This window comes from Chlamydotis macqueenii, chromosome 3 (assembly GCF_036417535.1).
Source record: "Chlamydotis macqueenii isolate bChlMac1 chromosome 3, bChlMac1.mat, whole genome shotgun sequence".
NCBI classification, from domain to species: domain Eukaryota; kingdom Metazoa; phylum Chordata; class Aves; order Otidiformes; family Otididae; genus Chlamydotis; species Chlamydotis macqueenii.
Window position 1 is genome coordinate 99,935,139 of NC_141558.1, and position 25,315 is coordinate 99,960,453.

The 25,315-nt window shown below is 38.9% G+C and overlaps 1 protein-coding gene across 3 annotated transcripts in view; it reads right to left on the reverse strand.

Moving 5' to 3' along the window:
* SMOC2 (SPARC related modular calcium binding 2) overlaps positions 1 to 25,315 on the reverse strand; it is a 144,011-nt gene that overhangs the window by 35,585 nt on the left and 83,111 nt on the right. For all 3 annotated transcript variants that reach the window (XM_086744031.1, XM_086744030.1, XM_086744029.1), the window contains exons 8-9: positions 9,175 to 9,361; positions 2,342 to 2,424 (exon numbers count right to left, since the gene is read on the reverse strand). In XM_086744031.1, coding sequence (XP_086600157.1) covers positions 2,342 to 2,424; positions 9,175 to 9,361 — 270 coding nt within the window. The remainder of the gene's footprint in view (positions 1 to 2,341; positions 2,425 to 9,174; positions 9,362 to 25,315) is intronic.

Here is a 25,315-nt window from a genome sequence, read left to right on the forward strand (position 1 = left end):
ACATCATCAATCTGACTGTCAACAGAGGTGTATTTACCACAAAGTTTCTCACATATCTGAGGATTTATGTGGCACATATGGTTCTTGCTGAATTCTCTGAGGAGCTAAACAGCAAAACTGTAAGTCAGGCATGCTCTATCACTTTTGTTTTGTGAAGAAAGAAAAATGGAGACAAATTGGTAAGAGCTGTGAAAATCATGCTCCAAGGTGAATTTTTAGTGTAAATCAGCTTTTAATGTCTTAGTATCTACACATGTTCAGTATTTTAAGTGATAACCCATAATGTGGAGTGGGTACCTCATTCATTTGACCTTGTCTCCCACTGTGTCTTCCACAGAGTAATCAAGATCTACCTAAAAACTGAACCAGATTATCTGCCCCATTACTAATCCTTTAGAAGGCTGGTGCCTCACTGCTTTAATAGTTGGAAACCACTTGGAGCATTCAGCCCCTGGTGAAATCCAGGGCAGTTCACATCTATTTTTCTTGTGCCAAAATTATCACACAGGAAAATAATTTCTCTTCTTCATAGTCTCAGAGGAACAATATAATCTCTGGACTTTATCCTGTTTGTCTAAATGAAGTAAATGCTGACTGCTTTCTCTTGGAAAGCAGCTGCTTTCATAGAATCATAGAATCATATAATGGTTAGTGTTGGGTCCAACCCCCCTGCAAGGAGCAGGGACATCCCTGACTAGGTCAGGTTGCTCAGAGCCTCATCCAGCCTGGCCTTGAATGTTTCCAGGGATGGGGCCTCCACCACCTTTCTGGGCAACCTGTTCCAGTGTTCTATGACTCGCATCGTAAAAAATTTTTTCCTAATTTCCAATCTAAATCTACCCCCCTCTATTTTAAAACCATTACCTCTCGTCCTATTGCAACAGGCCCTACTAAACAGCCTTTCCCCATTTTTCTTGTAGGCCCCCTTGAGGTACTGAAAGACCTCTATCAGGTCTCCCCAGAGCCTACTCTTCTCCAGGCTGAACAGCCCCAACTCTCTCAGCCTGTCCTCATAAGAGAGGTGCTCCAGCCCTTTTATCATCTTCATGGCCCTCCTCTGGACCTTCTCCAACTGGTCCATGTCCTTCTTGTGTTGGGGGCTCCAGAACTGGACACAGTACTACAGGTGGGGTCTCACCAGGGCAGAGTAGAGGGGGAGAATCACCTCCCTTGACCTGCTGGCCAAGCACTTTCCTGAACACAGATGATCAGAATTGCACTCATGGTTCTAGACAAAACCCAGAAAAAATAATATGGCTCTCTAAAATGACTTGAATGCTTCCTTGTCCTGTTCCTGTCTGTCTGTTCCATCATACCTAGCTAGATAAGTCTTTGGTCACACTTACAATTTTTACAGCCACAGTAACTGAGCAGCTTACAGTTAATCCTATGATTGATTTCTCTCCATGTAGAACACAACATATAACTATATACAGTATAATTACATCTCATTCATATTTCTTACTTTTTATTATACCTTGTAATTCGATTTGTTTCATAACAGAGAGTATTAATCTGTGCTTCATTCAATATGCATTTCAACACTAATAGGTATGTTTAGTTCAGAATTATTGTCTAAATGTTTCTCTGGTTGGCTAAACTGAAATATTTTTAATCGCACAAAAATATGCCCACATTTTTTCCTTGTTTCTGGTTCTTTACAATAGCTGATGGTGATTCAGAATTTCCCCATAAGATGTACAATACCAGTAAACCTGCTACAGCTCAAGTTATTCAAACATATTAAAAGGTCATTTCAAAAATGAAGCAAGTCTGCTGACTCCTGTGCAGCTCAACTATCCAGGCATAAAATCTCTCACATGCTTATAAAAAGTGTGAAGAAATGAAAAATCTAACAAACATCAAAGTTTGTTCCTACAACACAGAAGAACAAAATAACATTACTCTGAGGTAAACCGACAAGGGTACTCTTGGAAAAAAAAGGAAGTAGATTATACATTTTTTTTAGATTTATTTGAAGATAGAGGCCAATTTCCCATGGATTTTGGTAGAGTAATGATTATAAAGTATGGGCCAAGTTATTCTGGACATATTTGCTGACTTCTTTGGTCTGACAAAAGCAAGGAATAATTCCAGTAAGTAAATGTGATTGCCTTTAAATTACTGAGAAAAATGAGCTTTGTGTTCTCTGACAACAACCCAGGACCCATATTTACATCCACTGTCCCAAAGTCAAAGACTTCAGTCAGTGGCGAATCAATATAGCTATATCTAAATGATACATTGTTTTGATATAGGGTAAGAAAGTGCTTTCTAATTTATTGCAGTGAATAAACAAAGCATTGGAATGCATGAAACCAAATGTATCTGTTTCACTGACCTTGAAGCTGGCGTCCTTTGTACAAATCCTTTGTTTTGGTTGGGTGAGCTCTGGCACCGTTATCACACTTGGGTTGTTCATACCTAAAGAACAAACAGGGATAGAATAAAAACAGCCAAGGTTAATTTGATTTAGAAATAATTTATTTCCAATTTTGTTGTCCAAATTAAACTTGTATCTTCTTTTATTCAGGGAATAAGCTTGTTTTTCATTCAGAAGGGGCAATGCAAATTCATCTGCCTATTTTCCACTTACCTCAAAGAAACTAGCACCTCTTTATTCTCCTGGGGTTGATATTAAACTAAAAATCTACAGGGAAGAAAACTGAGGAAGGAGAAAACTGTGGGGAATTGCTATAAGGCAATACATTTAAAATAATAATAATTTTGAAAAAAAAATTTAAAAAAAACCCACAAAACCAAAACCAAAGTCCAGTTCCCACCTACAAAATCAAAAGGTCATAAACAATATGACAAATTCTGACATCTGACACAGTACTCATGTTGGGAAACACCAGAGAACCAATTTCAAAGTCACAGCAAGGCAAGAACTATAGTTAGTTACTACTGCAGCTCCAAAGCCATATGCTACTGTATCCTCTCCAAAAAAAATGTTAGTTTACCTAAGAAGGGCTAACCATGAACAGCTAACATTTTGAACAAGAGGGAAGAACTGGAAGGGAGGGGAATTGGGCTGGAACAGCTTGAAATGGATTGGGAAAAAGACTGAATTCTCCACCTGCTACTGGAATATTCTGATTCCTCTGTGCTGTCTGAGTTTACTTAACGCCACTTTGTTAGTCTAGCTGGTAAGAAGAAACTGTATTATTTGTACTTCTAACAAACATTAACTTACACAATGCTACTAGCAAAATCTGTTCTTTCTTCTTACAGTCCCACTACTGTAAGATGGTGGGTCTTACAGTCCCACTACTGATGCATGGTGGCTTCTCACTCAGCTTGACAGAATCTCTCTCAGAGAAATTTTACTTTCTCATTCTCCTAAAGTAGCTTGAAGCTGCAGAATTTAGTGTGTAGCATTTCAGAGAAAGTTTCAATTCTCAGTTAAAAACACCTAGTAATATGATTCGTGTCTACGTACATACCTGTTCTGTGAATCTACATTCTTTCATATTTATATATAACTGCTCATCTGTCTGAAATTCTCCTATTCTAGAGTCCCCCAAAATGATGTTTACTGAGTAGCATACTAAAATGTCCAACTGAAATATAATAATACAAATTTTTGAAAGAAAATAGTATTTTTAAAAGCATTAAATCATGACTATGTCCTGGGTGCAGGCCAGACTACCCCTAAGAAAAATATCCAAGTATTCTGACCTTAATTACTAAGCAGAATTAAAAAAAAAAAACAAACAAACCACAACCCTTTTTTCCTTTGAGTGCTTAATTTATTTCCACATCATCTAAGGAAACTGCCCACTGGCCCATCAAATTTTGGCTGCCGCAAGAAGGTACAGTGTTCTTTCATGGACATGGGAGAGCTACAGGCACTTTTTTCCCTTAAAGAATGGCAGGCATAGAAGCTGCTTTGATAGCACGGGTTGGATTCAGATACCTGATGGATGACCACTTCAATCAACCAAGAAAAGAGTGAAAGGGAAATCTCTGAGCCATACTCACTAATGCAGTATCTGGCAACCAGCCTGGTCCTCGATTAATCTGATACCTGACTCTGCATTCCCTCGTCCTCTTCTGTTATTGTTACTGCTCTGTGCCTACACTTTATTTTTTGGCCTCTACTCTTCTACCTTTTGGGCTTACATTTTTGTTATATACACATGTAGTTCATCATATTAAAATGAAATCTATTAAAGCCCTATAAATATATATATGAGTATATGTGAAGTCTTGTGTGTTTAACGATAATGTTTAATTCTTTAAAGCAACTGAAGAAAGATGAAATGAATCATTAGAAATTTACCACACAGGCACAGCCACACTAAGAACTGATAAGAAAAACACACTTGCCTCAGTTTTCATGGGGAAAGAGTGGGAAAGGGATAGCATATCAGAATGGAGCACTGTCAGGTTAAAAATAATGTAGTCAACAGACATCCCAAGTTACTCTTTTGAATTTTAAAAGGGAAAGAATCCCTAGCAGTGAATGTATCTCTAGAGTCGTCAAGAGCTTATGAAGGCTGCTTTATACCTCTGAGCAGTCTGCTGGGAAGCACTCAGATTTACTGAGGTGTACAAAGCAGTGGAGGATGGAGAGTTTCACAGGAATTCCACAGTGAATTCCTCATGAAGCAGCTGATTTATGTTCTTTTTTAAGTTTAGAATATCTTGTGCAAGCGGCTTGGGCATTACTTTGCCCATGATCCTAGTTGCTAAAAAGTAGCATATGAGAACACAGACTTATAGCCCTGCTGAGCAAAAAGGCTCAAGGTCACACTATGTTGTCTGGGAGGCATTGGGAGCCAGCTGGTACGGACCTTATCAACAGACTTTCAGGGGAATGGGTTTGTCCCCTTTAAATGCATTACCTTCTTTTAGTCAAATGGATGTTTCCTGTAGGCTTTTATGAAAGCCAGCTTTATACCACAACTTCGCCTGTTTCTTGTGAGTTTTACTGTCTTAAATGTCCTAGAGTGGTGCTTCATTCACATATCTTTATTTTAACTCTAGAATTATATGTTTCATTCTGGAATACCATCACCGACAAATTCTTTCTCTTTGCTTCAGATGACAGGAAAATAGAAGGTTAATGAGTATTAATAACTTCCCTTCTTTTGGGGGGTTTAGTTTAATTTAATAAGACTACTATTTATTGTGGTATTCAGAGCCTGACAATTTGACACATTTCATCCTTGTTAATGTATTCAAAACAAACAACACGCAAAAAAAGCTAAGCTCTTCTTGCAACAACTTCCCAGATCTATCTATCCTTTCTCTGTTGTCCCTCTGTTGTGATTCGATCCAGATTTGCAGAAACGAGATTCCAGGATGCAATGCATCCATCTTGCTGTCAGGACTACTAATGCTATCAGTTGCCGCAGCAGAGTTTTAACAGCTGCTCTTCTAATTTGCATTTTGCAGTGGAAAGCTGGAAGATAGCATATATCATTTTGCATGAAGCTCTAGTTCTTTAAACTAGGTAAGACTTACATGTTCACCCTTTCCTTTCTATAAGAACTAAAAAATGACAACTGCATATTTCTCATTGTATTCTAATCTGCTATTACTTCCCCTTGCTAGCGGGAAAAAGTTTAATTTTATCAGTACAGACTAAAATGAAAATAAAATCAAGAAATAATTAACGAGATTCCAGCCCGCCTAAGTCTTTCCTAGAAATGAGGTCTAGACACTCCTCTTAAACTCCAGGCAGTAATCACACCTCCTTGTTTACCAGGACTATAGATTCCTAAATACACCACTCATCCATCTTTTAATCAGAAACTCCTAAAATTGAGTACTCTATTTACCCGTCTGTGCTCAGATATTATGAAACATTACTTCCTCAAAGCTCCATCGCGGATTCCCTGTAAGTCCAGCAAAGATGAACAAATTAGAAACGGTCAAGACCACAGCAGCTGATCTTTTAACTATTAGTCATCAGACAGAGCACTCAGTGAGCAAAAGGAAGATTGGTGTCTAAATCATACAGATGAGACTGAATCCAACTTGCCAGCCTTCCAACTTTGGAGACATGCAGCACAGCGAAAGAACTCCCTGCCACCTCTTCTCTCACAGCTGAGTTATTGCGTTGCGGCAGAACACAAGAGACCAGCAGACCAAAGAGGAAAAAAAGAAGATGGAGACTGATTCTAGATCCATAGGTTATTCATCAAGGTGTTGGGAAGACCTAGAATTCCAGTTGGTGTGATAGTAGAAAGTAAAATCACCGCATGCACACTATAAATATGAACAGGAGAGTAAGATGGTTGATTTTTCAAGGATCACCACCTTCAATTTCATGAATGGTTCATCCCGATGTGCAGGATGATGCAGGAAGCCTGCATGGATGAACAAGGAGCACCTAACAAAATTCAGACATAAAAAGGAAGCATACAAAAGGTGAAAGCGGGGTCAGGTGATATAGGAGGAATATCCAGTTACTGCCCAAACGTGCAGGGATGGCGTTAGGAAGGCCAAAGCCCCTGAAAGCTAAATCTGGTAAGGAGCATGAAGGGCAACAAAAAGGCCTTCTTACATGCTTCTTACAGCAGCAAAAAGACTAGGGAAAATGTAGGCCTGCTGCTGAGTGGGACAGGGGACCTTGTGACAAAGGACACGAAGAAGGCAGAAGTACTCAATTCCTTCTTCTCCATTGTCTTTACTTGTAAAACCAGTTTTTAGGAGTCCCAGGTCCCTGAGACCACTAGTAAACCCTGGAGCAACGAGGACTTACACTCGGTGGAGAAGGGTCAAGTCAGGGATCGTTTGAACAAACTGGACATATAGAAATCAATGGAACTTCATGGGATGCACCCAGAAGTGCTGAGGGAGCTGGCTGATGTCACTGCGAGACCACTCTCAAATTATACTTGAAAGGTCATGGTGACTTGGGGAGATTCCTAGGGACTCGACGAAAACAAATATCAGTTCTGTCTTCAAGAAGGGCAAGGAGGAGTTAAACAACAAGCCAGCCAGCCTTACCTCAATTCCTGGGAAGGTGACAAAGCAAATTCTCCTAGAAGCTATTTAAAAACACATGAAGGAGAAGATGATGATTTGGAGTACTCAGCATGGATTTATGAAGAGGAAATCATGCTTGGCCAAGACTGCAGCCTTTTATAATGAGATTATTTGCTCAGTGGATGAGTGGAGAGCAGCAGAAACTGTTCATCTTAATTTTAGCAAGGCTTTTGACACTGCCTTTGATTACATTCTCATAGATAAACTGATGAAGTATGGGTTAGATAAATGAACAGTGAGGTGTGTTGAAAACCAGCTGAACTGCCAGTCTCCAAGAGTTATGATCAGCAGCAAAAATTCCAGCTGGAAGCTGGTCACCAGTGGATTGCCCCAGAGTTCAATATTACAGCCAATATTGTTTAATCTCTTCATTAATGACCAGGATGCTGGGACAGAGAACAATTTTAGCAAGTTCGCAGATGATACAAAATTGGGAGGAGTGGCTGATACACCAGAGGGTTGTGCTGCCATCCAGAGGGACCTCAACAGGCTGGAGAAATGGACTGACAGGAATCTCATGAAGTTCAAAAAAAGGTAAATGCCAAATTCCCACACCCGGCGAAGATTAACTCACTGCACCAGCACTGGATAGGGGCCAACCAGCTGGAAAGCAACTCTGTGGCAAAGGCCTGGGATTTCTGAGGGACACTAAGCTAAGCATGAGACAGCAATGTGCCCTTGCAGCAAAGAAGGCCAGCAGCCTCCTTGGCTGCATTAGGAAGAGTACTGCAAACAGGTCAAGGGAGGTGATCCTTCCCCTCTCTTCTTCATACTGGTGAGACATATTTGGAGAGCTAGGTCCAGCTTTGGGCTCTCTGAGTAAGAGAGACATGGAAATACTGGAGTGAGTCTAGAAGGCGGCCATGAATATGATTAAGAGACTGTATTTTATATACAAAGGAAAGGGTGAGAGAACTGGGACTGTTCAGCCTGGGGAAGAGGATCCTCTGGGAGGATCCTATTGATGCCTATAAATATCCAAAGGGGGCAAAATACAGAAAATGGAGTTAGACTCTTCTCAGTGATGTCCAGTGACAGGAAAAGAGAATAGGAAGTAAGGGTCCACAAAATTATTTAAACTATAATTCAAAGAAGTATTAGCACTAAAACCAAGAAATAGTGAACAAACTTAGCTATGGAAAACAGAGGAAGAGTAGAAAAGGGAGCCTCTGGAATCTCTGGAGGACATCTCTAGGTCCTCACACAACATGTGTACTGATCCTACAGTTTCAGGACCAAATTTGGATTATTTTGTTTTGACAGTTTACGGATCTTAACTGGCCAGAAACAGCAGATCAACAGCAACTTTAAGTTATGACCACTTCAGCTCGTACTGTAATTGGCATGGTCTAGACTATGGTATAAACAGTTATCGGTAAATTAGCACTTGAAGAATATTTGAAAAACACCAAGCATATAATACTTTACAGGAAATGGTTTATAATGTTTTTTCACAAACCTTACGCAAAGGATAAAAAATTATTTTTGCTTAAGCTTGAAAAGATTTATGATTGCATCAAGATACTCATACAGCCTGTCAGCTTTATATGAGCTTTTATAGTATTTCTACGAAGGCCAAACCTCAATAACCAGCCTAAATAACATCCTTTGGAACCTGATACTGGCCTTGCCTACATCTGCTCTATGTGGCTCACAACTCTTTACCATGCATCCGGCTCAGCTGAGATGATTGAACTCCAAGCTTCTATTAATAACACACTAAAATGATATTTCCTCTCTATGGGTTCCCAAGCAGTTGTTCCATCAAAACCAGTCATATGAAATAGCTGAGGTTCCTAGAAAAATAACTAAACATTTCTGAGGGTGGACGTGGTTTCTGTCATAGACCATCTTACTTGATTCTTCTATATTCAGGATAAGGATTGTGAAGTTTCCTCTGGGCTTATTCATTATCTGCGCCAAGCTTTGGCTTCCCAACACAAAATAGAAGTAAAAAAGAAGACTACGGGAGCAAACTGCCTGTGACACTGCAGTTAAAGAGTCTGTGGCCTTCTGGCCTTAACTTTTGATGGCTCTTAGAAATATTCCAGTTCGTAGTGGAAGAACCTGTATGATATCATTCCACCAGCAACAGAAATCTACAAGCTAGTACATGCACACTAAGGCATCTTTTCACTACAGCTTTTGAGCACTGAACACGAATTCCCTTACCTGGTTGATGTACCAGGGATGGGACGTCCCGTATCCACCAGAACACACCAGCAGTACCCTGTGGAAGGATGGCATTGCACAGGTTTGTAGAGGCCGCCCTGGGCACACTCTGGAATAAACACATTGTCTTTCTGGGGCTGTTTAGCTTCCTCCAGGGCTGACTGAAGTTCTTGATCACATGACGATGCTTTTGGAAGGAAAAGAAAAAAAAACTGAAGAAGCTATACGGAAAGGGCCTACTCAATTTATCAAACAGTTTTTATATCTGTCTTTTATTGCATATAAGGATTGTATTTGAAGAGGCTTGCTACAGCTCAAATGCCAGCTACATTGGTTTATGTTGCATACTGTTAGGAACTTTAGTTTCCTTTTCATGCAGCTGCTGCATAATACAGTCCTAACAGCACATTGACATCCTCTTTCCTATGCTAGATATAATCTATAAATAACCAAACACTTTCTCTGCCACCTTAAAAGAATCCTCACCAACTCCACAGTCCCTGAACTACTGATTCTTTTCAGAGGGAACAGCAAAAATCCAACTTCTTAAGATTCCTTATACGTCTAGATATTCATTTAGATGATTATATTCTGCTCTTTCATGCCAGTTTTGGAGAAATCTTTTAATATAGTGAAAATTCTTCTACATTCTTTTCTGGTGATTGTGGTATTGGCAATGTATCATTTGCTCTGGAGACCAAGGGCCCACAAGAAAAAAGTAATACATTTTTATCTCTGCATTAATAATATGTCTTGGATCTTTTCTAGATGTGAGAAAAGCTTACAGGTCTGCACATTCCTAGGCTTTACATGAAACTATGAACCAGGAGGAAAAGAGCAGAAACCCCAGGGCCTGACAATGCCAGCCAGTTCACATCAATCAGTAAAAAAACACCGTGGCTGAGGACTTTTGATCACTAGTAAGCTAGTATACGTGGCACTGCAGAGGTAACAAATGGGACAGACTGTTTACTCAAGCTATTATTTCTTCAGAAACTTTAAAGACAGTCTCCTATCATGTGAAATTTAGATGGTTAATAAAACAGCTTCTGTATAATTCCCAATCTAATCTAGTAAACAAAAATTAAATATTTGAAAACCAAGAATGCTGATAACCACAAGCACTCTACAAGCACAAAATTTACTGACAAGAAAATTTCTAGTTACTAGAATTTCGATCAATAGATTACTTTATTCAGTTAAAGAAAAGTCATCTGTGGGTAATACTTGCTCTTCTTTCAAGTCAGTTAAAGACAAGTGATGTACTTATTCTCTGAATCTCTAGTGGGATTTAGTTCTTGATTTTTCACAGTTCAACCCACAGAAGAACAAGTTGAATCCTGACTGGATTTTCTAGTGCATTTGTAATGAGTTTCAGCTTCAGTCTAATCTCATTTACTCTTATCCATAGGGTTCAGAAAATGCTTTGCAAATTGTAGACAAAACCCGACAGAAAGTCACTAGCTATGTCCAGAATGCTACTGCTTCTTGACAGCTTCTTGCAAATACAGATGACCAAAATCAGTAAGACTTCTGTTGCAGGGGAAAAGGTGGCAGGAAGTTAAACACCTTCATCGTTTAAATGGCACACAATTCTGTCTATACAATGGCCTTGTTTCCAAAACTGTATTTTGTTCCAACCCATGTAAAAAGTTTAAGAAACCAGGATATCACTTGCTAACCTGATTACAAGGCACAGACGGACTTTGGTTGTGTTTTTTTTTTTCTTTGTCTTTTTGTATCATACAGTATTTGATTGATTGGTTGATTGATTTTGCATGTTTTTGTCTTGGTCTATCCACTGACATAATCAGAGATTGAACAGCTCTTGAAGTACCAGCCTTTAGATAATAAAGTGCACTTCGAGAATCAGTGTAGCGAGGACAGAAAGGCTCCTTTGAAAAAGGGAAATAGCTAATTATTTGCATGTTAAAACCTTCACAGAAATAGCTATGGTTTTCACAACCTAGAAATCCATCACCAACATCCTCTTAGAGTAGCCAAAATCAATCTTTCCTTCAGTGAATCCGAATTATGATGGTTCTCAAGTTACAAGCAATCACAACCCTGGAAAACACATCACTTAGCTTAGTTTTTCACTTTTTATGTTTTGTATAAAATCAAGCAAAAAAAAAGAGCAAATGAGGTGAAGCAGCTGCAGCGAGACGGAGGAAATCATTACTCCTCTTTAAACTCCTCTAAATTCTTTTCTCATTCATACTGACAAACCTTGGGACCATTCCATTAGCTACCGTGACCTTCTCTCGTTTTACATCCCTGTAACTAGCAACATAATCTGGCAGATGTGCAGGTATTATTATCTCTTCTAAACCCAGAGGAGTGATACATTTTCATGCTCTCAGCTTCGTTCAGAAAATACCTTGGCGTACAGAGACTACATAAGTCAGGTCATCCAGATAGACAAAATGTAACAGCATGGAGAGGGTGTGATGGAGAATTCCCAGTGCAGAAGCAGATATGGACTGTTTCAGCTATCAGCATAAGCTACACCACCTAATTTCTCGGAAGTTCTAGTTTCCACTGACTGGAACAACTAGCGAAGGACTGCACTGCTGACTCAAAACCACTGAAGTAATGAGCCACTGCAGTCATCCGTGCTGTGGTGATTTAGGAGCAGGTATTACAGACCTAGATAAATGGTCTTTACTCTCCTGAGTAACTTGCCAAGGCAAGGTTTTCTATAGGCTGCTGCTCAAGCTAGAAATTTGTCTCTTCTGCACTAGGTCAAGGTTTGTTCTCATCCTTTTTCTCTCTTATAGTCTGATTTTAAGTCTCAGAGGTACAGAAAAGCAATATTATGGGAGAGATGTCAAAGGAGGGTTGCAAATGAGGCTTATGGCTCTAGGAGGGAAAATCAGAAAAGTGATGGAACTTAACATTGCAGGTGATACTGGAAACAAGACAGTTAGTGTCAGTAATCAAAGGAAGTTTTGAAGATAAAAAGGAATGTTCTTAATGGCAGAAGTCTATGAAAAAGATACAAGTGCTAAGATAAAAGTCCTGTTACTGGCTGGACTCTAGTGATGAAAAGTCTGCTTTTGAAAAGTAGCATCAGCACATGCATTCAAGACAAAAAAAAATATAAAAAAGAAACTACGGTATTTTCAGGAAGGAGTTTCCCCTTCTTGGAACCTTTAATTTCTATACTCTTCCCTTATGGATAGGAAATTGTAACAAGAATATGAATTTATCATTAATCCTAAATTAGTTGTCAGATAAAATGTAGATTATTTTTATGAAATTGGAAAAAATACAAATTAGTGTGAGAGAAACTATGTCTGTCAGTTCTCTGTGTGCCAAATGACTGAGCCTTTATTCACCAAAAGTGCAGAATAGTTTATTAGTCTCCTCCCTTACACAATGGCTGATGAGCTTCAGGTGACCTATCAGGCAATCTGCTTAGTGACTGCCCAAGACAGTCATTTCTGCAGAGTCCAGTGCTTTTGTACACTTCTGACATGACCATTTGTGCCGCTGTTACTACTTCCCCATTTGTTTTCCTCAACAGAACACCTTTCCTACAGAAAGTAAAGGAAAACTGCTCTGAAGTGCTTACTTATAATTCTGCCTGCTTTTCCCAGAAGTAGAATATTAGTCCTCTGTGTAATTTCCTCTCTGAGGGAATAATTCATTCCCTTTCAAACTTCTCTTTCAATTATTTACAACAGGAGCACTGGAAAGATGCAATTGTAGCCCTGTGATGACTAAGAGCTCTTATCACAGTGCTACCATCCTGCTGCAACTAATTGCTTTTGTAATGTCAGAAGGGTCATGGTCAACAAACGTTCATTTGCAAGGAGAACCAGTGATAAATGTCATTAACTTAGAAAATGCCTGACAGTTTGTTCAAACAATCTGACAAAAACTGGGATCTGGAACCATAACAGACGGATGCCAGGAGTTCATAAAGTGAATGGTATGGAAAAAGATCTATGGCACAATAAAAGTAGCATAAATACCTTAATCATTAAAATGCATCAAACTTTCTACGGAATGTGTTACTACAATAACATTCCTTCTGGGAAGAGAAAAGCACTGCCACTCCAGCTTCTTCTTTTCAGGGAATATGCTTACACTGTTTTTATTTCACTTAGTTCCTTCAGCTCTGTCTTGCTGGAAAAAAAAGGGGTGCTTTTCCAAGTGTGTTGGTTCAATAAAGTAGTTGGATATGGATGGAAAATCCTTTCCACATAGTCTACCATGTTAACCAGCCACAGTGTAGCTCAGCTCGCATCATTAAGTTCAGGTTGATAAGCCTTCGCGCAGTTTCTACCCAAAACTGTATTTTACTCCAGGTTCATAAGCATTAGTCATTCTACACACAAATTTCAGTCATGTCAGGAAATAAACCTTTTTGCACAGTTTTACACCAAGAGCCTTTGTACCACCCAATGACCATCTACTTACTCTGAAAAAGGATGATGAAGTAAAACTTTTGCTCAGCATTAAAAATTATTTTTTAAATCTGCTTTAAATGTAATGTATGTTGCTCTTCTGATGTCATATTGCTGTTCCATTTCTTCCCTTTTTTTTTTACTTTAAATGTCAGTTACTAAACATACTTTTCCTGTTCTGGTTCAAGATGCCTTCATAGTCCATCACAAATAACCAGCTGAAATGCTGCATCTCCTGTCAGTGAGAAAGATACTCCAGCTAATGACAAACTCTGTGAGTAAGCTTCATATTTTGTATAAAATCTTGAGTTAGTTCTTGTTGCTAATGACAAATTCTCCTAAAAAAACCTGTTGACATTTCAATTAACCAAGCTAATTTACATGAACAGAAAAATACCTCAATAGTACTAGGGTATAACACTTATTATAAAGCATTATATTATCAATTTACAATTTATTTATTATTAAAAAATCCTTATTTATGAAAGACTCATTTAGTCATCCTGATGCTTTATTTAAATTGTTAATCAATGTTGCCCAAAGGATGTCCTGGAGGAGAAAAGAGGTGACTTTTCTGGAAAAGTCAACCTGAACAAACCGTGTAACCATGCATTTGTCTGCAGCATATCTAAGATACTGAGCACCACAATATGTTTAGTTATGACAATTATCTCATTCGTCTTGTAACAGGAGATATTTTAGCCCCTTGTTTCAGAAATTCTGGCAGCTGTGCTGCATCTTATCACAGCTTCTCCCAACACATCGAATTTTCTTGATTACAATTTTTTTTTTTTTGCTTAAATGTGAATCGCTGTATTCATGTCTAAATTTCAGTGTGTTCTACAGAAACAAGTTGCCAAATCTGCAGAAAATTACAAAGGCGTCTGTATGCTACTTTAACATTTCCTGCCACTATACAAACATTTCCTTCCAATTTCCTTAACCCCACAATATGTGTATGATAAACAGAATCCTTTCCAAGAAATTCTGTTTTCATTTGGTTCCTTCTCCCTCCTTTTCTCATTACCATAATGGGCCATGAAAGGACAATTTAGATGGCCTGGTTTCCAGGGTAAAGGGATCTTTCATTAGGGCTTGAAGCTCAATGTCCTCTTTAGAAAGCAGGTAACAAGAAACCTGTGAGCAAAAATACTCTGAGAAGTGATACGCATGCTCTGGTGGAGTGCAGTGTAACATTAGAGACAGTTAATACTGCACTTCCCCTGGGTTTCTGAGAGGATATACAGACAGAATATATTCATGTCCAAATTTCAGTATACAGAGAGTTAAACTGCATGACAATTTCTGCTAATCAAAATGATATGCAAATCATCTGTCGTAGTTAATTAAGCCTAATTTAGGCACCCCTTTAGAACACTTTAAATACTAATTTACACAACTTTTACGCTAGTTTATTTCAAAAGTAATTGAGATAGATAAATAGTCATCCTATGACACTCATGCAACCCTCCAACAAATTCACATCTCACAGGGATAAGAATCTGATCCATTTGCTTAGGATGAACCCTCTTTGAACCAGTGAGGTTCATAGACCCTGAAGAAACTGATTAAAATATGTTTTTATATTTTCAAATAGTCTTCAAACTTCATTGAATGGATTCCCATTTACGTTACACCAAATTGTATTTCCACATATATCCGAAACGTTCACTTTAGAAAAGCAGTGGGAGTGGGATAATTTCTATTCAAGCTATGCTCTCCCTGCAGAAGAATTTATGTTGACTGGATAGCAAATGATCCATTAGTGCAGAGGTCCTGTTATTCCTAATTCCAGAAAACATGCACCCTCAAAGTAAACTAGCAAGTTCTTTACTTGTCGGTGACCAATTTCATCCCTCAGATTAAATTACTTCTGCTGTAAACACAGCATCCGAGGAAACATGTCAGCTAATACAAATGACAAAAATTCCCTATATTATTTCATTCTAGTGAAGGAAAAGTTTTACTCCACAGCTTCATACTCTTCATACTCTAAACACAGGTTTCCAGCCTGTGTTTAGACCTTCTCTAGCGTTCCTTCTCTGAAGAGGAAGATGAGGTGGTATAATGTGGTTTAAGACACCAACTTTATACCCTTTATGGACACAAAGTTATTTTCTTATCCTTTATGGCTAGGGTATGGGCATCTTACGCTAATCTTTCTTAAGAAGCCCTGTTCTTACAAGAATTTTTCTGCCTGCCCTCTCTTGACCATTTCAAATAAACTTATCTCTAGCAGAAATCAAGTGCAGCTCAACACTACAAACAAATGCAGCAACAACTTTGTTCCTGCTACTCGCTTCTTTTAAAGACTATTCAAAAACCTAAATCAAATGAAGAGTATTTCTGTGGCCCAATCTTCCACAAGCAGAAATCCATGGGAAAACACCCACCAAATTCAATGGACAATACACCAGGCCACAGCTGAATATATTCACATGCACGTATGTTTCCAATTAAGCCTCGTATTGGCTCATGGACCAAGTACTGATTGTAAGGAATAGGTAACATTAATAAACACTCAATCTTAGCCCCAACATCTAGATGGCAACCAAAACCTAGGACTAAATTACAGTATTAATACTCATCTGGCGCCACATGTTTTGATTTACATTAGGTTCAGATACACATCAGCATGAGGGTTCTCAAGGCCTGGAGAAAGCTGGCAACATTCCTACCCATACTTATTCTTGTTTGTGAAAACCTGTGGGAACTAAATATTTCAGGCCCCTTGTGTGCATTTGGAGAGTGCTCTCAATGTACAGCTGATCACTATTTTGCACTTTTAGAGCTTGGGTAGATGATTCTGGCTAAACACAAAGCTCACAGCTTCAACACAGCCTCAAAGATTAATTTATGTACTTCACTGAACAAAGCAAGATAAATCATAGACAGATGCTCTCATTTATCTATGTGGTTTCATATGCAAAGACACTGCAATACACCAGGAGGACCATCTGGAAATGCACTGAGCCCACTGAAACAAAAAACGAGAACACAGAGACCACCAGCTCCCATTTAGCTTTATCTGAAAAGAACATGGTCACAGCCAATCTAATCTGCTTGTATACACTGGGATTTCCTCAGCTTTTACCCTAGGTTTGACTAGCCAAGTGGCTATAAGCCAAATAAAGATTTCTGCAATACACAAATTCTGGTTCTACCAATAGGCAAAAGTTTGGGAGCCCGTAAGACAAAGATCTCAGATGGAAATAGAATGCCTTGCTCTTTAACCAAAATCCAAACACACTTGTCTACTGGAACTTTTAAAAGAGTTTCTGGTTTAGGGAAGGTTTTGCACATACCTCTGCAATTCTTTATTTTTCTTTTTTAATTTGAAATACTATGCTGTGAAAAAGACTGTAACCACAACATTGTAAAAGAAAAAGAACTGGTTTGTGACAAAAGCCTGCTAATTTACCATTTTGTTTGTTTGTTTAATTTTTAGCCCAACTTCTTGGTTAAAGAGATTGTAAATATTATGTAAGTATTCAAATTTATCCTCTCATAGAATTATAACTTATTAAAATTACTCAGTTATTCATTTATAATCCTTTTTTTCCTTCACTGAGTTCTTCCACTGCCATTGTACAGATTAAAAGGGATGAAACTAGCTACCTGTTTTTAAACAAAATGTAAATCTCAATTTTGCCATTATTATTTAGATTGAGTAAAACGGTAGTGTGGAATCTGTCTGCTGATTTGATGAAAACTCACAGAGAAGCTACTCTTCACATACAAGTGTAATAGAATCTGGCTCTAAATGTTTAAGTATTAGCATTTGCTCCTGCTGCACATAAATGACAGAGAAACATGAAGATAGTATACATTAGATTATAAATCTGACTTATTTCAAAGATACATTTTGCATTCGAGCCTGAACATCCTGAGTCAAACATTTATTACACTATCTATGAAATGTGAGAGAACAATGAACCAAGAGTAGCACATTTTGGTTAAATCTTTCACAGTAGTGAGCGAAAACGATAGCATGCCTTCACAAAGTGGATTACGTTAGTCAGACTTCATCCAAGGACTGTTTACACCTCACCCTCTATGCTGGATCTCTGAATGCAACCTTAACACAAATCAAAAATCCTTTTAAGCCAGCTGTCAATTGCAGGGCATCAGGCTTCAAAAAGAAAGTGAAAAATCATCTAGTCTTCTGAGGAGATGAGGTCACTCATCCCATTTTGCTCAATGAGTTGAGGACATTCACTCAGTTACAAGGCTGAACAAGGATGGATTATCATCTCCAGGTGCTCCTGTTTGATTTTTATTAACTTAGTGTCATGGTTTAACCCCCAATCAGCAATCAAGTACCACACAGCTGCTCACTCACTCTCCCCAGGGGGATGTGAGAGAGAATCAGGAATAAAGGAAAACTCATGCATTGAGATAAAGACATTTAACTATGATAGCAAAGGAAGATATAATAATAATATGTATATTAATAATGATAATAATAATAAAATATGGGGATAATAAAGTATACAAAACGAATGATGCACAATTTCTTACCACCCAACAACCGATACAACTCATCTCAAGCAGCATCACAGAACAAAACCGAATGTGGTCCCAGAATGATCCTAAGCAATGAGAGAAAGAGCGAGACAGCTGCTTACCAGACAACTGCCACTTACATACTAAGCATGACATCTATGGTATGGAACACTTTCTTTGGCCAGTTTGAGTCAACTGTACCAGCTATACCCCTCCCAGATTCTTGCACCTGCACATTAGTGAAACCCGAGAAGCTGAAAAAATCCTCGGTCTTTTTAGCAACAACTAATAACATCCATGTATTATCAACATTCTTCATATACTACATCCCATACTAAATCCAAAACACAGAAGCTATGGGGAAAAAAAATTAGCTTCATCCCAGCTGAAACCAGGACACCCCTAAAATGATAGAGGATATTGCACAGAAGACTGCCCCATCCCACAAGGACAGAACTGAAAGCAGTTATTTGCCAAATGGGATGAAAACTGGTTTTCCTATGTAAGAGGAAATGCTGGTTCCTATTATTGCTAGGTATGGCTGCCTCACCCTGCCAAAGCAGAGTAGCACCATAGCATTCAAACTGCAAAACCAACCAAACAAAAAAGCCACCATCCAAAATTACAGTAAATGAAAATCACTAACTTTTCCCAAACACAGTGGCTAGCTGGTCAGTTTGCTATAGCAATCTAAAGGCTCATTCATTAAACAAAATTGCGCAAAGCTACCATTCTTGCTTTATGAGTATATTGACCAGCAAATGTTAGTGTTTTGCCGGTGGAAAAATCTCTTATTTTTAAAGAAATATTTGAAGTGAAAATAAAGCTGGTTCACTTTTTCCATAGAGCTGTGAAAATGAAAGTCTTTGCCAGGTAAGGGTATTTGTTTGAATAGCTCTACTAAAAATTACAAAACAAAATGTGCAAACTGGGGTGTCTAAATTAATACTTTGGCACTTAAATAAGCCAGCCAGCTTATAGGAACATTTATCAACCAAGCGCTTCCCCTCACTGAAACAAGAGTCGTTTCTGTTCACCATTTGGGAAACTGAGATACTTACATCAGTGCTGGGAAATGACTATGGATACCTGACCTGAGGCACCTAAGTAATTTTAATTTCAGAGGTGTACAGTGGCATTGCTGGATGCAGTTTGTGCCACGTTCCTGCCACCGGTCCACACCGCTAATTCTGTTGGCACCACGCAGTGTTTTTCAGCCTTATTGTTTAACTCCTGCCTGAGGTGGCTGACCTCCATCTACAATTTATTTTCTAAGTATCTACTCATTTCCAACCACCTTACAGACAGCTCCCTTGGATATACACTTACTCAAGATGTAAACAAGATTGACACAAGAATCAAGCAAACTTTTTAATTCATATACTATTTTTTTTTCATAATTCATGTAATTGTAGCATAAGTCATGCAGTTGCTTCATTACACCATCTACTGTGGCTGTGGTGCTTGCAACATGGGCTGCACAGTCAGTCCATAAAGCAGCGATCTCAACTCCATGCATTGGCACGTGAGACAGAAATTGCTTCTCTGTGCCCTGCCAGGGCACCTGATTGCTCACGTGGGAAAGTAGAAGCAAAGTAGGTATTGCCATGCTCTGCCATGGTTTCTCCACAGAAAAAGGAGGGTAACTCTAGCCTGAGACAGGCTTCCCTCAGTTCCCTGCTCACAGGGCTTGCAACCTGCTCATGTGCTCTGCAGCCCATCTATGTGTGTCCCACAGAGTGTCACACTTCAGCAGCGCTGGTGGAAGGCTCAGCAATAAAGCATAGTGGGACTTCTGATTGTTATATCCTCTCAGATTTCACTGTAATAATCTCAGACCACAAGGACATGAACCCTGACTACTGTTGCAGAAGCCAGGAGGACTTATGACTCGTTTATGGGAATGTGATCCGAGGTGCACGGTTAAAAATACACAGATACATTAAAAAATAAGAGAATGTTATTTTGCACTTAGGTAGTTCCCCCTTACATGTCTCAGAGTATGTTAGAAAATTGTCAATATAATATGCACCTCTGTCTAGTTCATAGAAGACTGAACGGGCATTACAGAACAGTAAGGATTTGCCCCTCACACGGAACAGGAATACAGAGATTAAACAGGCCGTTGAAACATAAATTCTCCTTTCTTCCTCAGTGTTTCAGAGAGTGTTAATTTGACAGCCAGAATGCAAAAGTTTATGCTACCATCATTCCCAGAGCCTCTTCTGTGGCTAAGTGGAATGATTCCACCTCCAGGGCTCTCAGATATGCACCCTTCAAACCCACTTGATTTCAAAAATCCCAACATTTAAAAATTGTACTAATGCTGAGAACTTAATTGCACCTTTAAAAGCTAACTAATGACAGATGAACCAAAACCTGGCTATTTTATAGTGACTTGCTCTTCTTCATCTTGCAAAAGAGAAGACAAGAAGCAGGTGTAAAATGAGCATGCATATAATTGCTCACGTCTGTGATCACAAGAACTGTGCTGTACAATGAAAAGTCTTGTAACAGAGCAAGAGGCAAATTCTATAACATGCTATCATCTGTCGAGTCACACTGCTCCCAAAATGCATTCTCTTCTCCTCAGTATGAGATTCGATAAATAACGTGAACACGAAGCCTGGTCAGAAGGTAACTGCACTGCTTTAACCCTGCACAAATCCAAAGGCTCATCTTAGATTAAATGCTTTCACCCTCGGCACATTATATCCAAAACACACCATTTATGTAGCACATAGGGAGTCAGTATTTGTAACAGGAGAGGTACAAAATTCAGACAGGAGACTGTTTACTGATTTTGAACAAGTTTTGTGTGGAATAAAGAGGATGAGCCAAAGAAGAGTAAAAGCCAGTAAGAATATTCTAATACTATTATTTCAGCTCCAACTACTTTTTAATATAGTTTTATGCAGCTCTTTTTTTTTCTTATCTTTTCTCATATGGCCATGGTTAAACAGCTCAGCTTGTGCTTTGGTTTCAAGAGCAAAGCCAAATCTTTGGCTTGGCTTTACCTTCAAACTTTGGATAAAAACAAGGGCAATCTGAATTAAAAATAAACATGTTAATTCCACCCCATTTTTATCTCTGTTTTCGAAAAGAAAGAGCTCTCTGAAGTGTAGATAATGCTAAATATGGTACCATAATGAAACATCCTTATGGTTTTGAAAGATGGAAGACCCCCTATCGTATTGAAAACCCCAGGCCACAATTTCTGCTCCTGTAAACTGGAACCACTCCACTATATACAGTAGGGATCACCAACAGAAAAGTCAGTCCCTAGCATATCCAGAACAATTTTAAAGGCTTCTTAGATGATGCATAGTTCCCAAGTCAAAGACTTTTTGAACCAGTAAAATCAGAATTTTAAGTGTGACCAACAATCCTTAATCCTTTACAATGCATGGTTACTTTAAGTGCTCAGAAGATTATTAAAATGTTTAACATACCACACAAAGAACATGTATCAATGGAATAAGCCTTGTATAAATATTTCCCAACAAATCATTGTGTGTCGAAGTAAAGAACAGGTTTCAGAAAGTGTTACTTTTCAAAGTGTTTGCTTAGCTTGTTTCACACAAATATTTTCAACCCTTTCAGACCTGCTCCTATCCTGTCTTCTCACACACACATGCACATCTACCTCAGGCCTCACTTATTCTGAAGCTCTCTACAACAAACAGAGAAAATCCAAAGGACCGTTTTTGGCAGAACTGGTCAAACAAAACAGATTCTAAATATTTAACTTTTCTAGATAACCAGCATCACAGGAAACAGCAATGTTGGCATTCAGTCACCTAATAAGGAAACGTTTTTATTATCGCTTATGTGAAGACAGTTCTGTTGTTCTTTCTACGTATTACACATTGTATGCTTTGTTTTCTTTTTAATTTGGGAAGATTAAAGGTTGTTTGATGGCTTGACAATAACACAAAAGGAAGCTCAGTGTATGATGCTCCCAGGAGGTTGTGAAGTTGTTGCAACCAGAGCTGTTGCTGATTAAATCTGTCTATTGTTATAAAGCATTCTGGGCCAAACCAATCAACCACTGGCATAATTAATGAAGTCCACAAGGGCCTTTAGTGGGACTTGTTTTCGTCAATCAACAGGAACAAACACGGGCTGAAGAACAGTGGAAAAGCCTGTGTATTTACAAACCTGCTTGCCTTGGGTCATGCCTGTGAATAACTACAGTACAGTCCCATAGCGAGTACCACTGAGTACCAGAAAGTTTGCCTCATACAGGTAGGCTCATTTAGATAAAGATAACACGGAGGTGAAGACACAGACTCTCCCTTGCACCAAAGTCATGGGCATCCTCTTTCGCTTGTGTTCTACGTACATATTTATTGCAATGGCAGGTACGGTTTGGAGAAACAAGGGGAGGAATCTTTGAAGCTGTCAATCAGTTACAAGGAAAAAAGGTGAAAATCCAGCGTCATGATTTACATGGCTGAAAAAAAGAAACCAACAAACAAACAAACAAAAAAAGGCAAGAAGTCTAGATGCAAAATTGAAACGGTTCAGGTTGTGCCTTTTCATTTAGAGAAATGCAACTATTTCAACTGGTCAGTACAACATATTTTTCTTCACTTCCACGTCCTATACTGTATAAGTCTGTAAAGTTCCTTATTGTATTCAACAGTCCTGTACTAGACACTATCTCAACCATCTCTCTGTCGAAACATTTGCCTCTGCTTGCACTGATCTGTCTAGACTGCACCAGCCCTCCCAGAAGCCGAGCCAGGGTTAGAGCCCTGGAGTTCCTGGCTAGGGGCCACCAATGTAAGCAATGAAACCACACCGCCTCTCCGCACCAGCTGACGTCAGATGCTTTCGCATACAATACTTTGTAGGCTGCTTAAGACTCCCCAGTGACATCCTGAGGAAGTAAAACTGGCAGAGAATATAGGCCAAGAATCTGATAGCACTGGTCTAACAGACTAACAGTGTTGATGTTACAGCACTTGCATTGCGTTTTGTTTGAAAAATACAAATGGACTTCCACAAATACTCACAGCCTTGACTACAGAAACATTCTTACACAGAGAAGCACTGGATTAGTGCTGAACATATAGATCACTAGCTTCAGGATCAAACACCTAGTTGCTCCCTGAGTTTGGTATCCTTCAGTAGCCTGCAGTATAAACACCACAAGGTACCCCTGGAACGGTCTCTGAAATCCTACATAGATAGGTAATGACACCTTTCCATGCTTACTCAATCTAGGAATCAAACTCTCTCTCCTGTTCATTGCACTGTTCAACTAGCTGTTCCTAAGAACTCTCAGCTTGTTCTTGGAGTCACCGCATTTTCAGAATACGGCCTGCAAATTTATAGCATGATCTACAGCCTTTATTCCTTGGCGTCCAACCTGACTTTTGGCTGCAATAGTTAAAAAGAGAAGGTGGAAGAATAGAGAGATGAGAAATCAGTGTTGAAAGAAAAGCCAAAACCAGCAGCATTTGAGATTGCAGAGTAACACCTAGGCAAAAAAAAAAAAAAAGGAGAAATATGCAATGAAGATAAGCTATTTACACAAAAGAAAGCAGACTGCAAAGAAAGAACTGGAACCAGGACAGGGAGTTCTGTGTGTGCAACCAACAGTGAGGATGATTAATTATGCTAGAGATAACAGAGACTACGATAAAATTACATAAGGCTCCAATAAAATCAGGTATGAAAAAGGGTGAATTAAGCTTAAAGATAGTATTCTGACCCCCAAACTTTCTCACTGAATTGTACAGCAGAAAAAAAGATCCTAAGTAAGGCATTTTTCCTCTAGCCTTGCTATGGACAAGGGATGATCCATATAAAAGTCACACACAGTCATTTTGATAAGTGTACTGAAAAGGTAACTGCACCATGACATTCCTGAGGCAAGCACTATGGTTAGGTATGTGATATTATATTCTTAGCCATGAATGAAAGTATCCATTAGTATTTCAAGGACCTGAATATGACTTCAATGTGCAAAACACTTCACCTCATCTAGGGAGAACGGAGTTGTAGAGAAAAGTAATAAAGAGAAATTACGTTGTTCACTCTTTCAGCTGGCAATACAAGTGGAGTAGCTAAGCTCTTGTGCTGACAGCGCATCCATTAAAGTTGAGAGGAATTACAGCTATGCAATAGCAGCAGGATTGGGGTGGACTGTCCTATTATCACTGATCCAGCAGACTGATTTGCCACAAACCAGCTACTTAAAGAAATGAGTGTGCACTGTGTTTCCAAGATAGGCAATAACACCATCATCAGTTCTGTACCACTAATGTCCCTGTTTAGAGGAAAATTAAAAGAAAATTAAAAAAAACTCTCCAGGCCTGATTCTCCTCTCTCCTAATAAGGTTTCCAATGGCATTACTCTTTGAACTGCAGAGGAGTCTCTCCTATTTACGGTGCTCTGTGTAAAATGAGGCTTTATGCCTGCTGAAACGAAACCATCTCCTCCTACAGTCATTTGCTATTATTATATGGAGCTGTTTAGTTTAAGGGATGAACTACAGGATGTGTGACTACATTAGAAGTCACTGTTTCATACTTGGGATGTTGGTAGGGAAAGGGGGAGAAGTGACCTTTCAAACCACTGACATTTATACTAATATTTTTTGGCTTTGCTGCTTCCCTGTTGTATCAACTCAAAGGAACCAAAAATCATGTCCTAAAAATGATCTTAAATTGCTTAACTGCAATAACACTAGAACTGTAAGTCCCTTAAGCTAGGCAGAATGTAGCCTTTATTCAGCCAAACAGGAGAGCAATGAAAATAATGAATCTCATTATTTTCAGGCAGTAAGGGCTATTGAGATAATGGCTTTAACTACATCATGGGAGTTTGGGGAAAATCCAAGAGGAAACATCCAAGATCAGAAGTTACTTACACTTCTGCTCCCCAAACCAATTAGGTAAGCAAACCAACACAAAGGGTCCCTACCTCCTTGCCAGCCAGAATAACGGGGCACAGTACTGTTGTGAAAGAGGAACAAACTGCACGATGACAGAGTGTGATGGTCATAAACTTGGGCAACTAATCACATCCCTAACTCTGTCAAAGAGTCTGCATTGTAACGGAGTCTGTGGGATGAATTCACTAAATGACTACTAAACACAATCAGACAGGATCAACCTTTACATCAATCAGTGTTTCCCTGAATACAGACCTGAAAATTTGGCCTAATGACAGAGAGGGAGCGCTGCAGACACTCAATCCTTTCTAT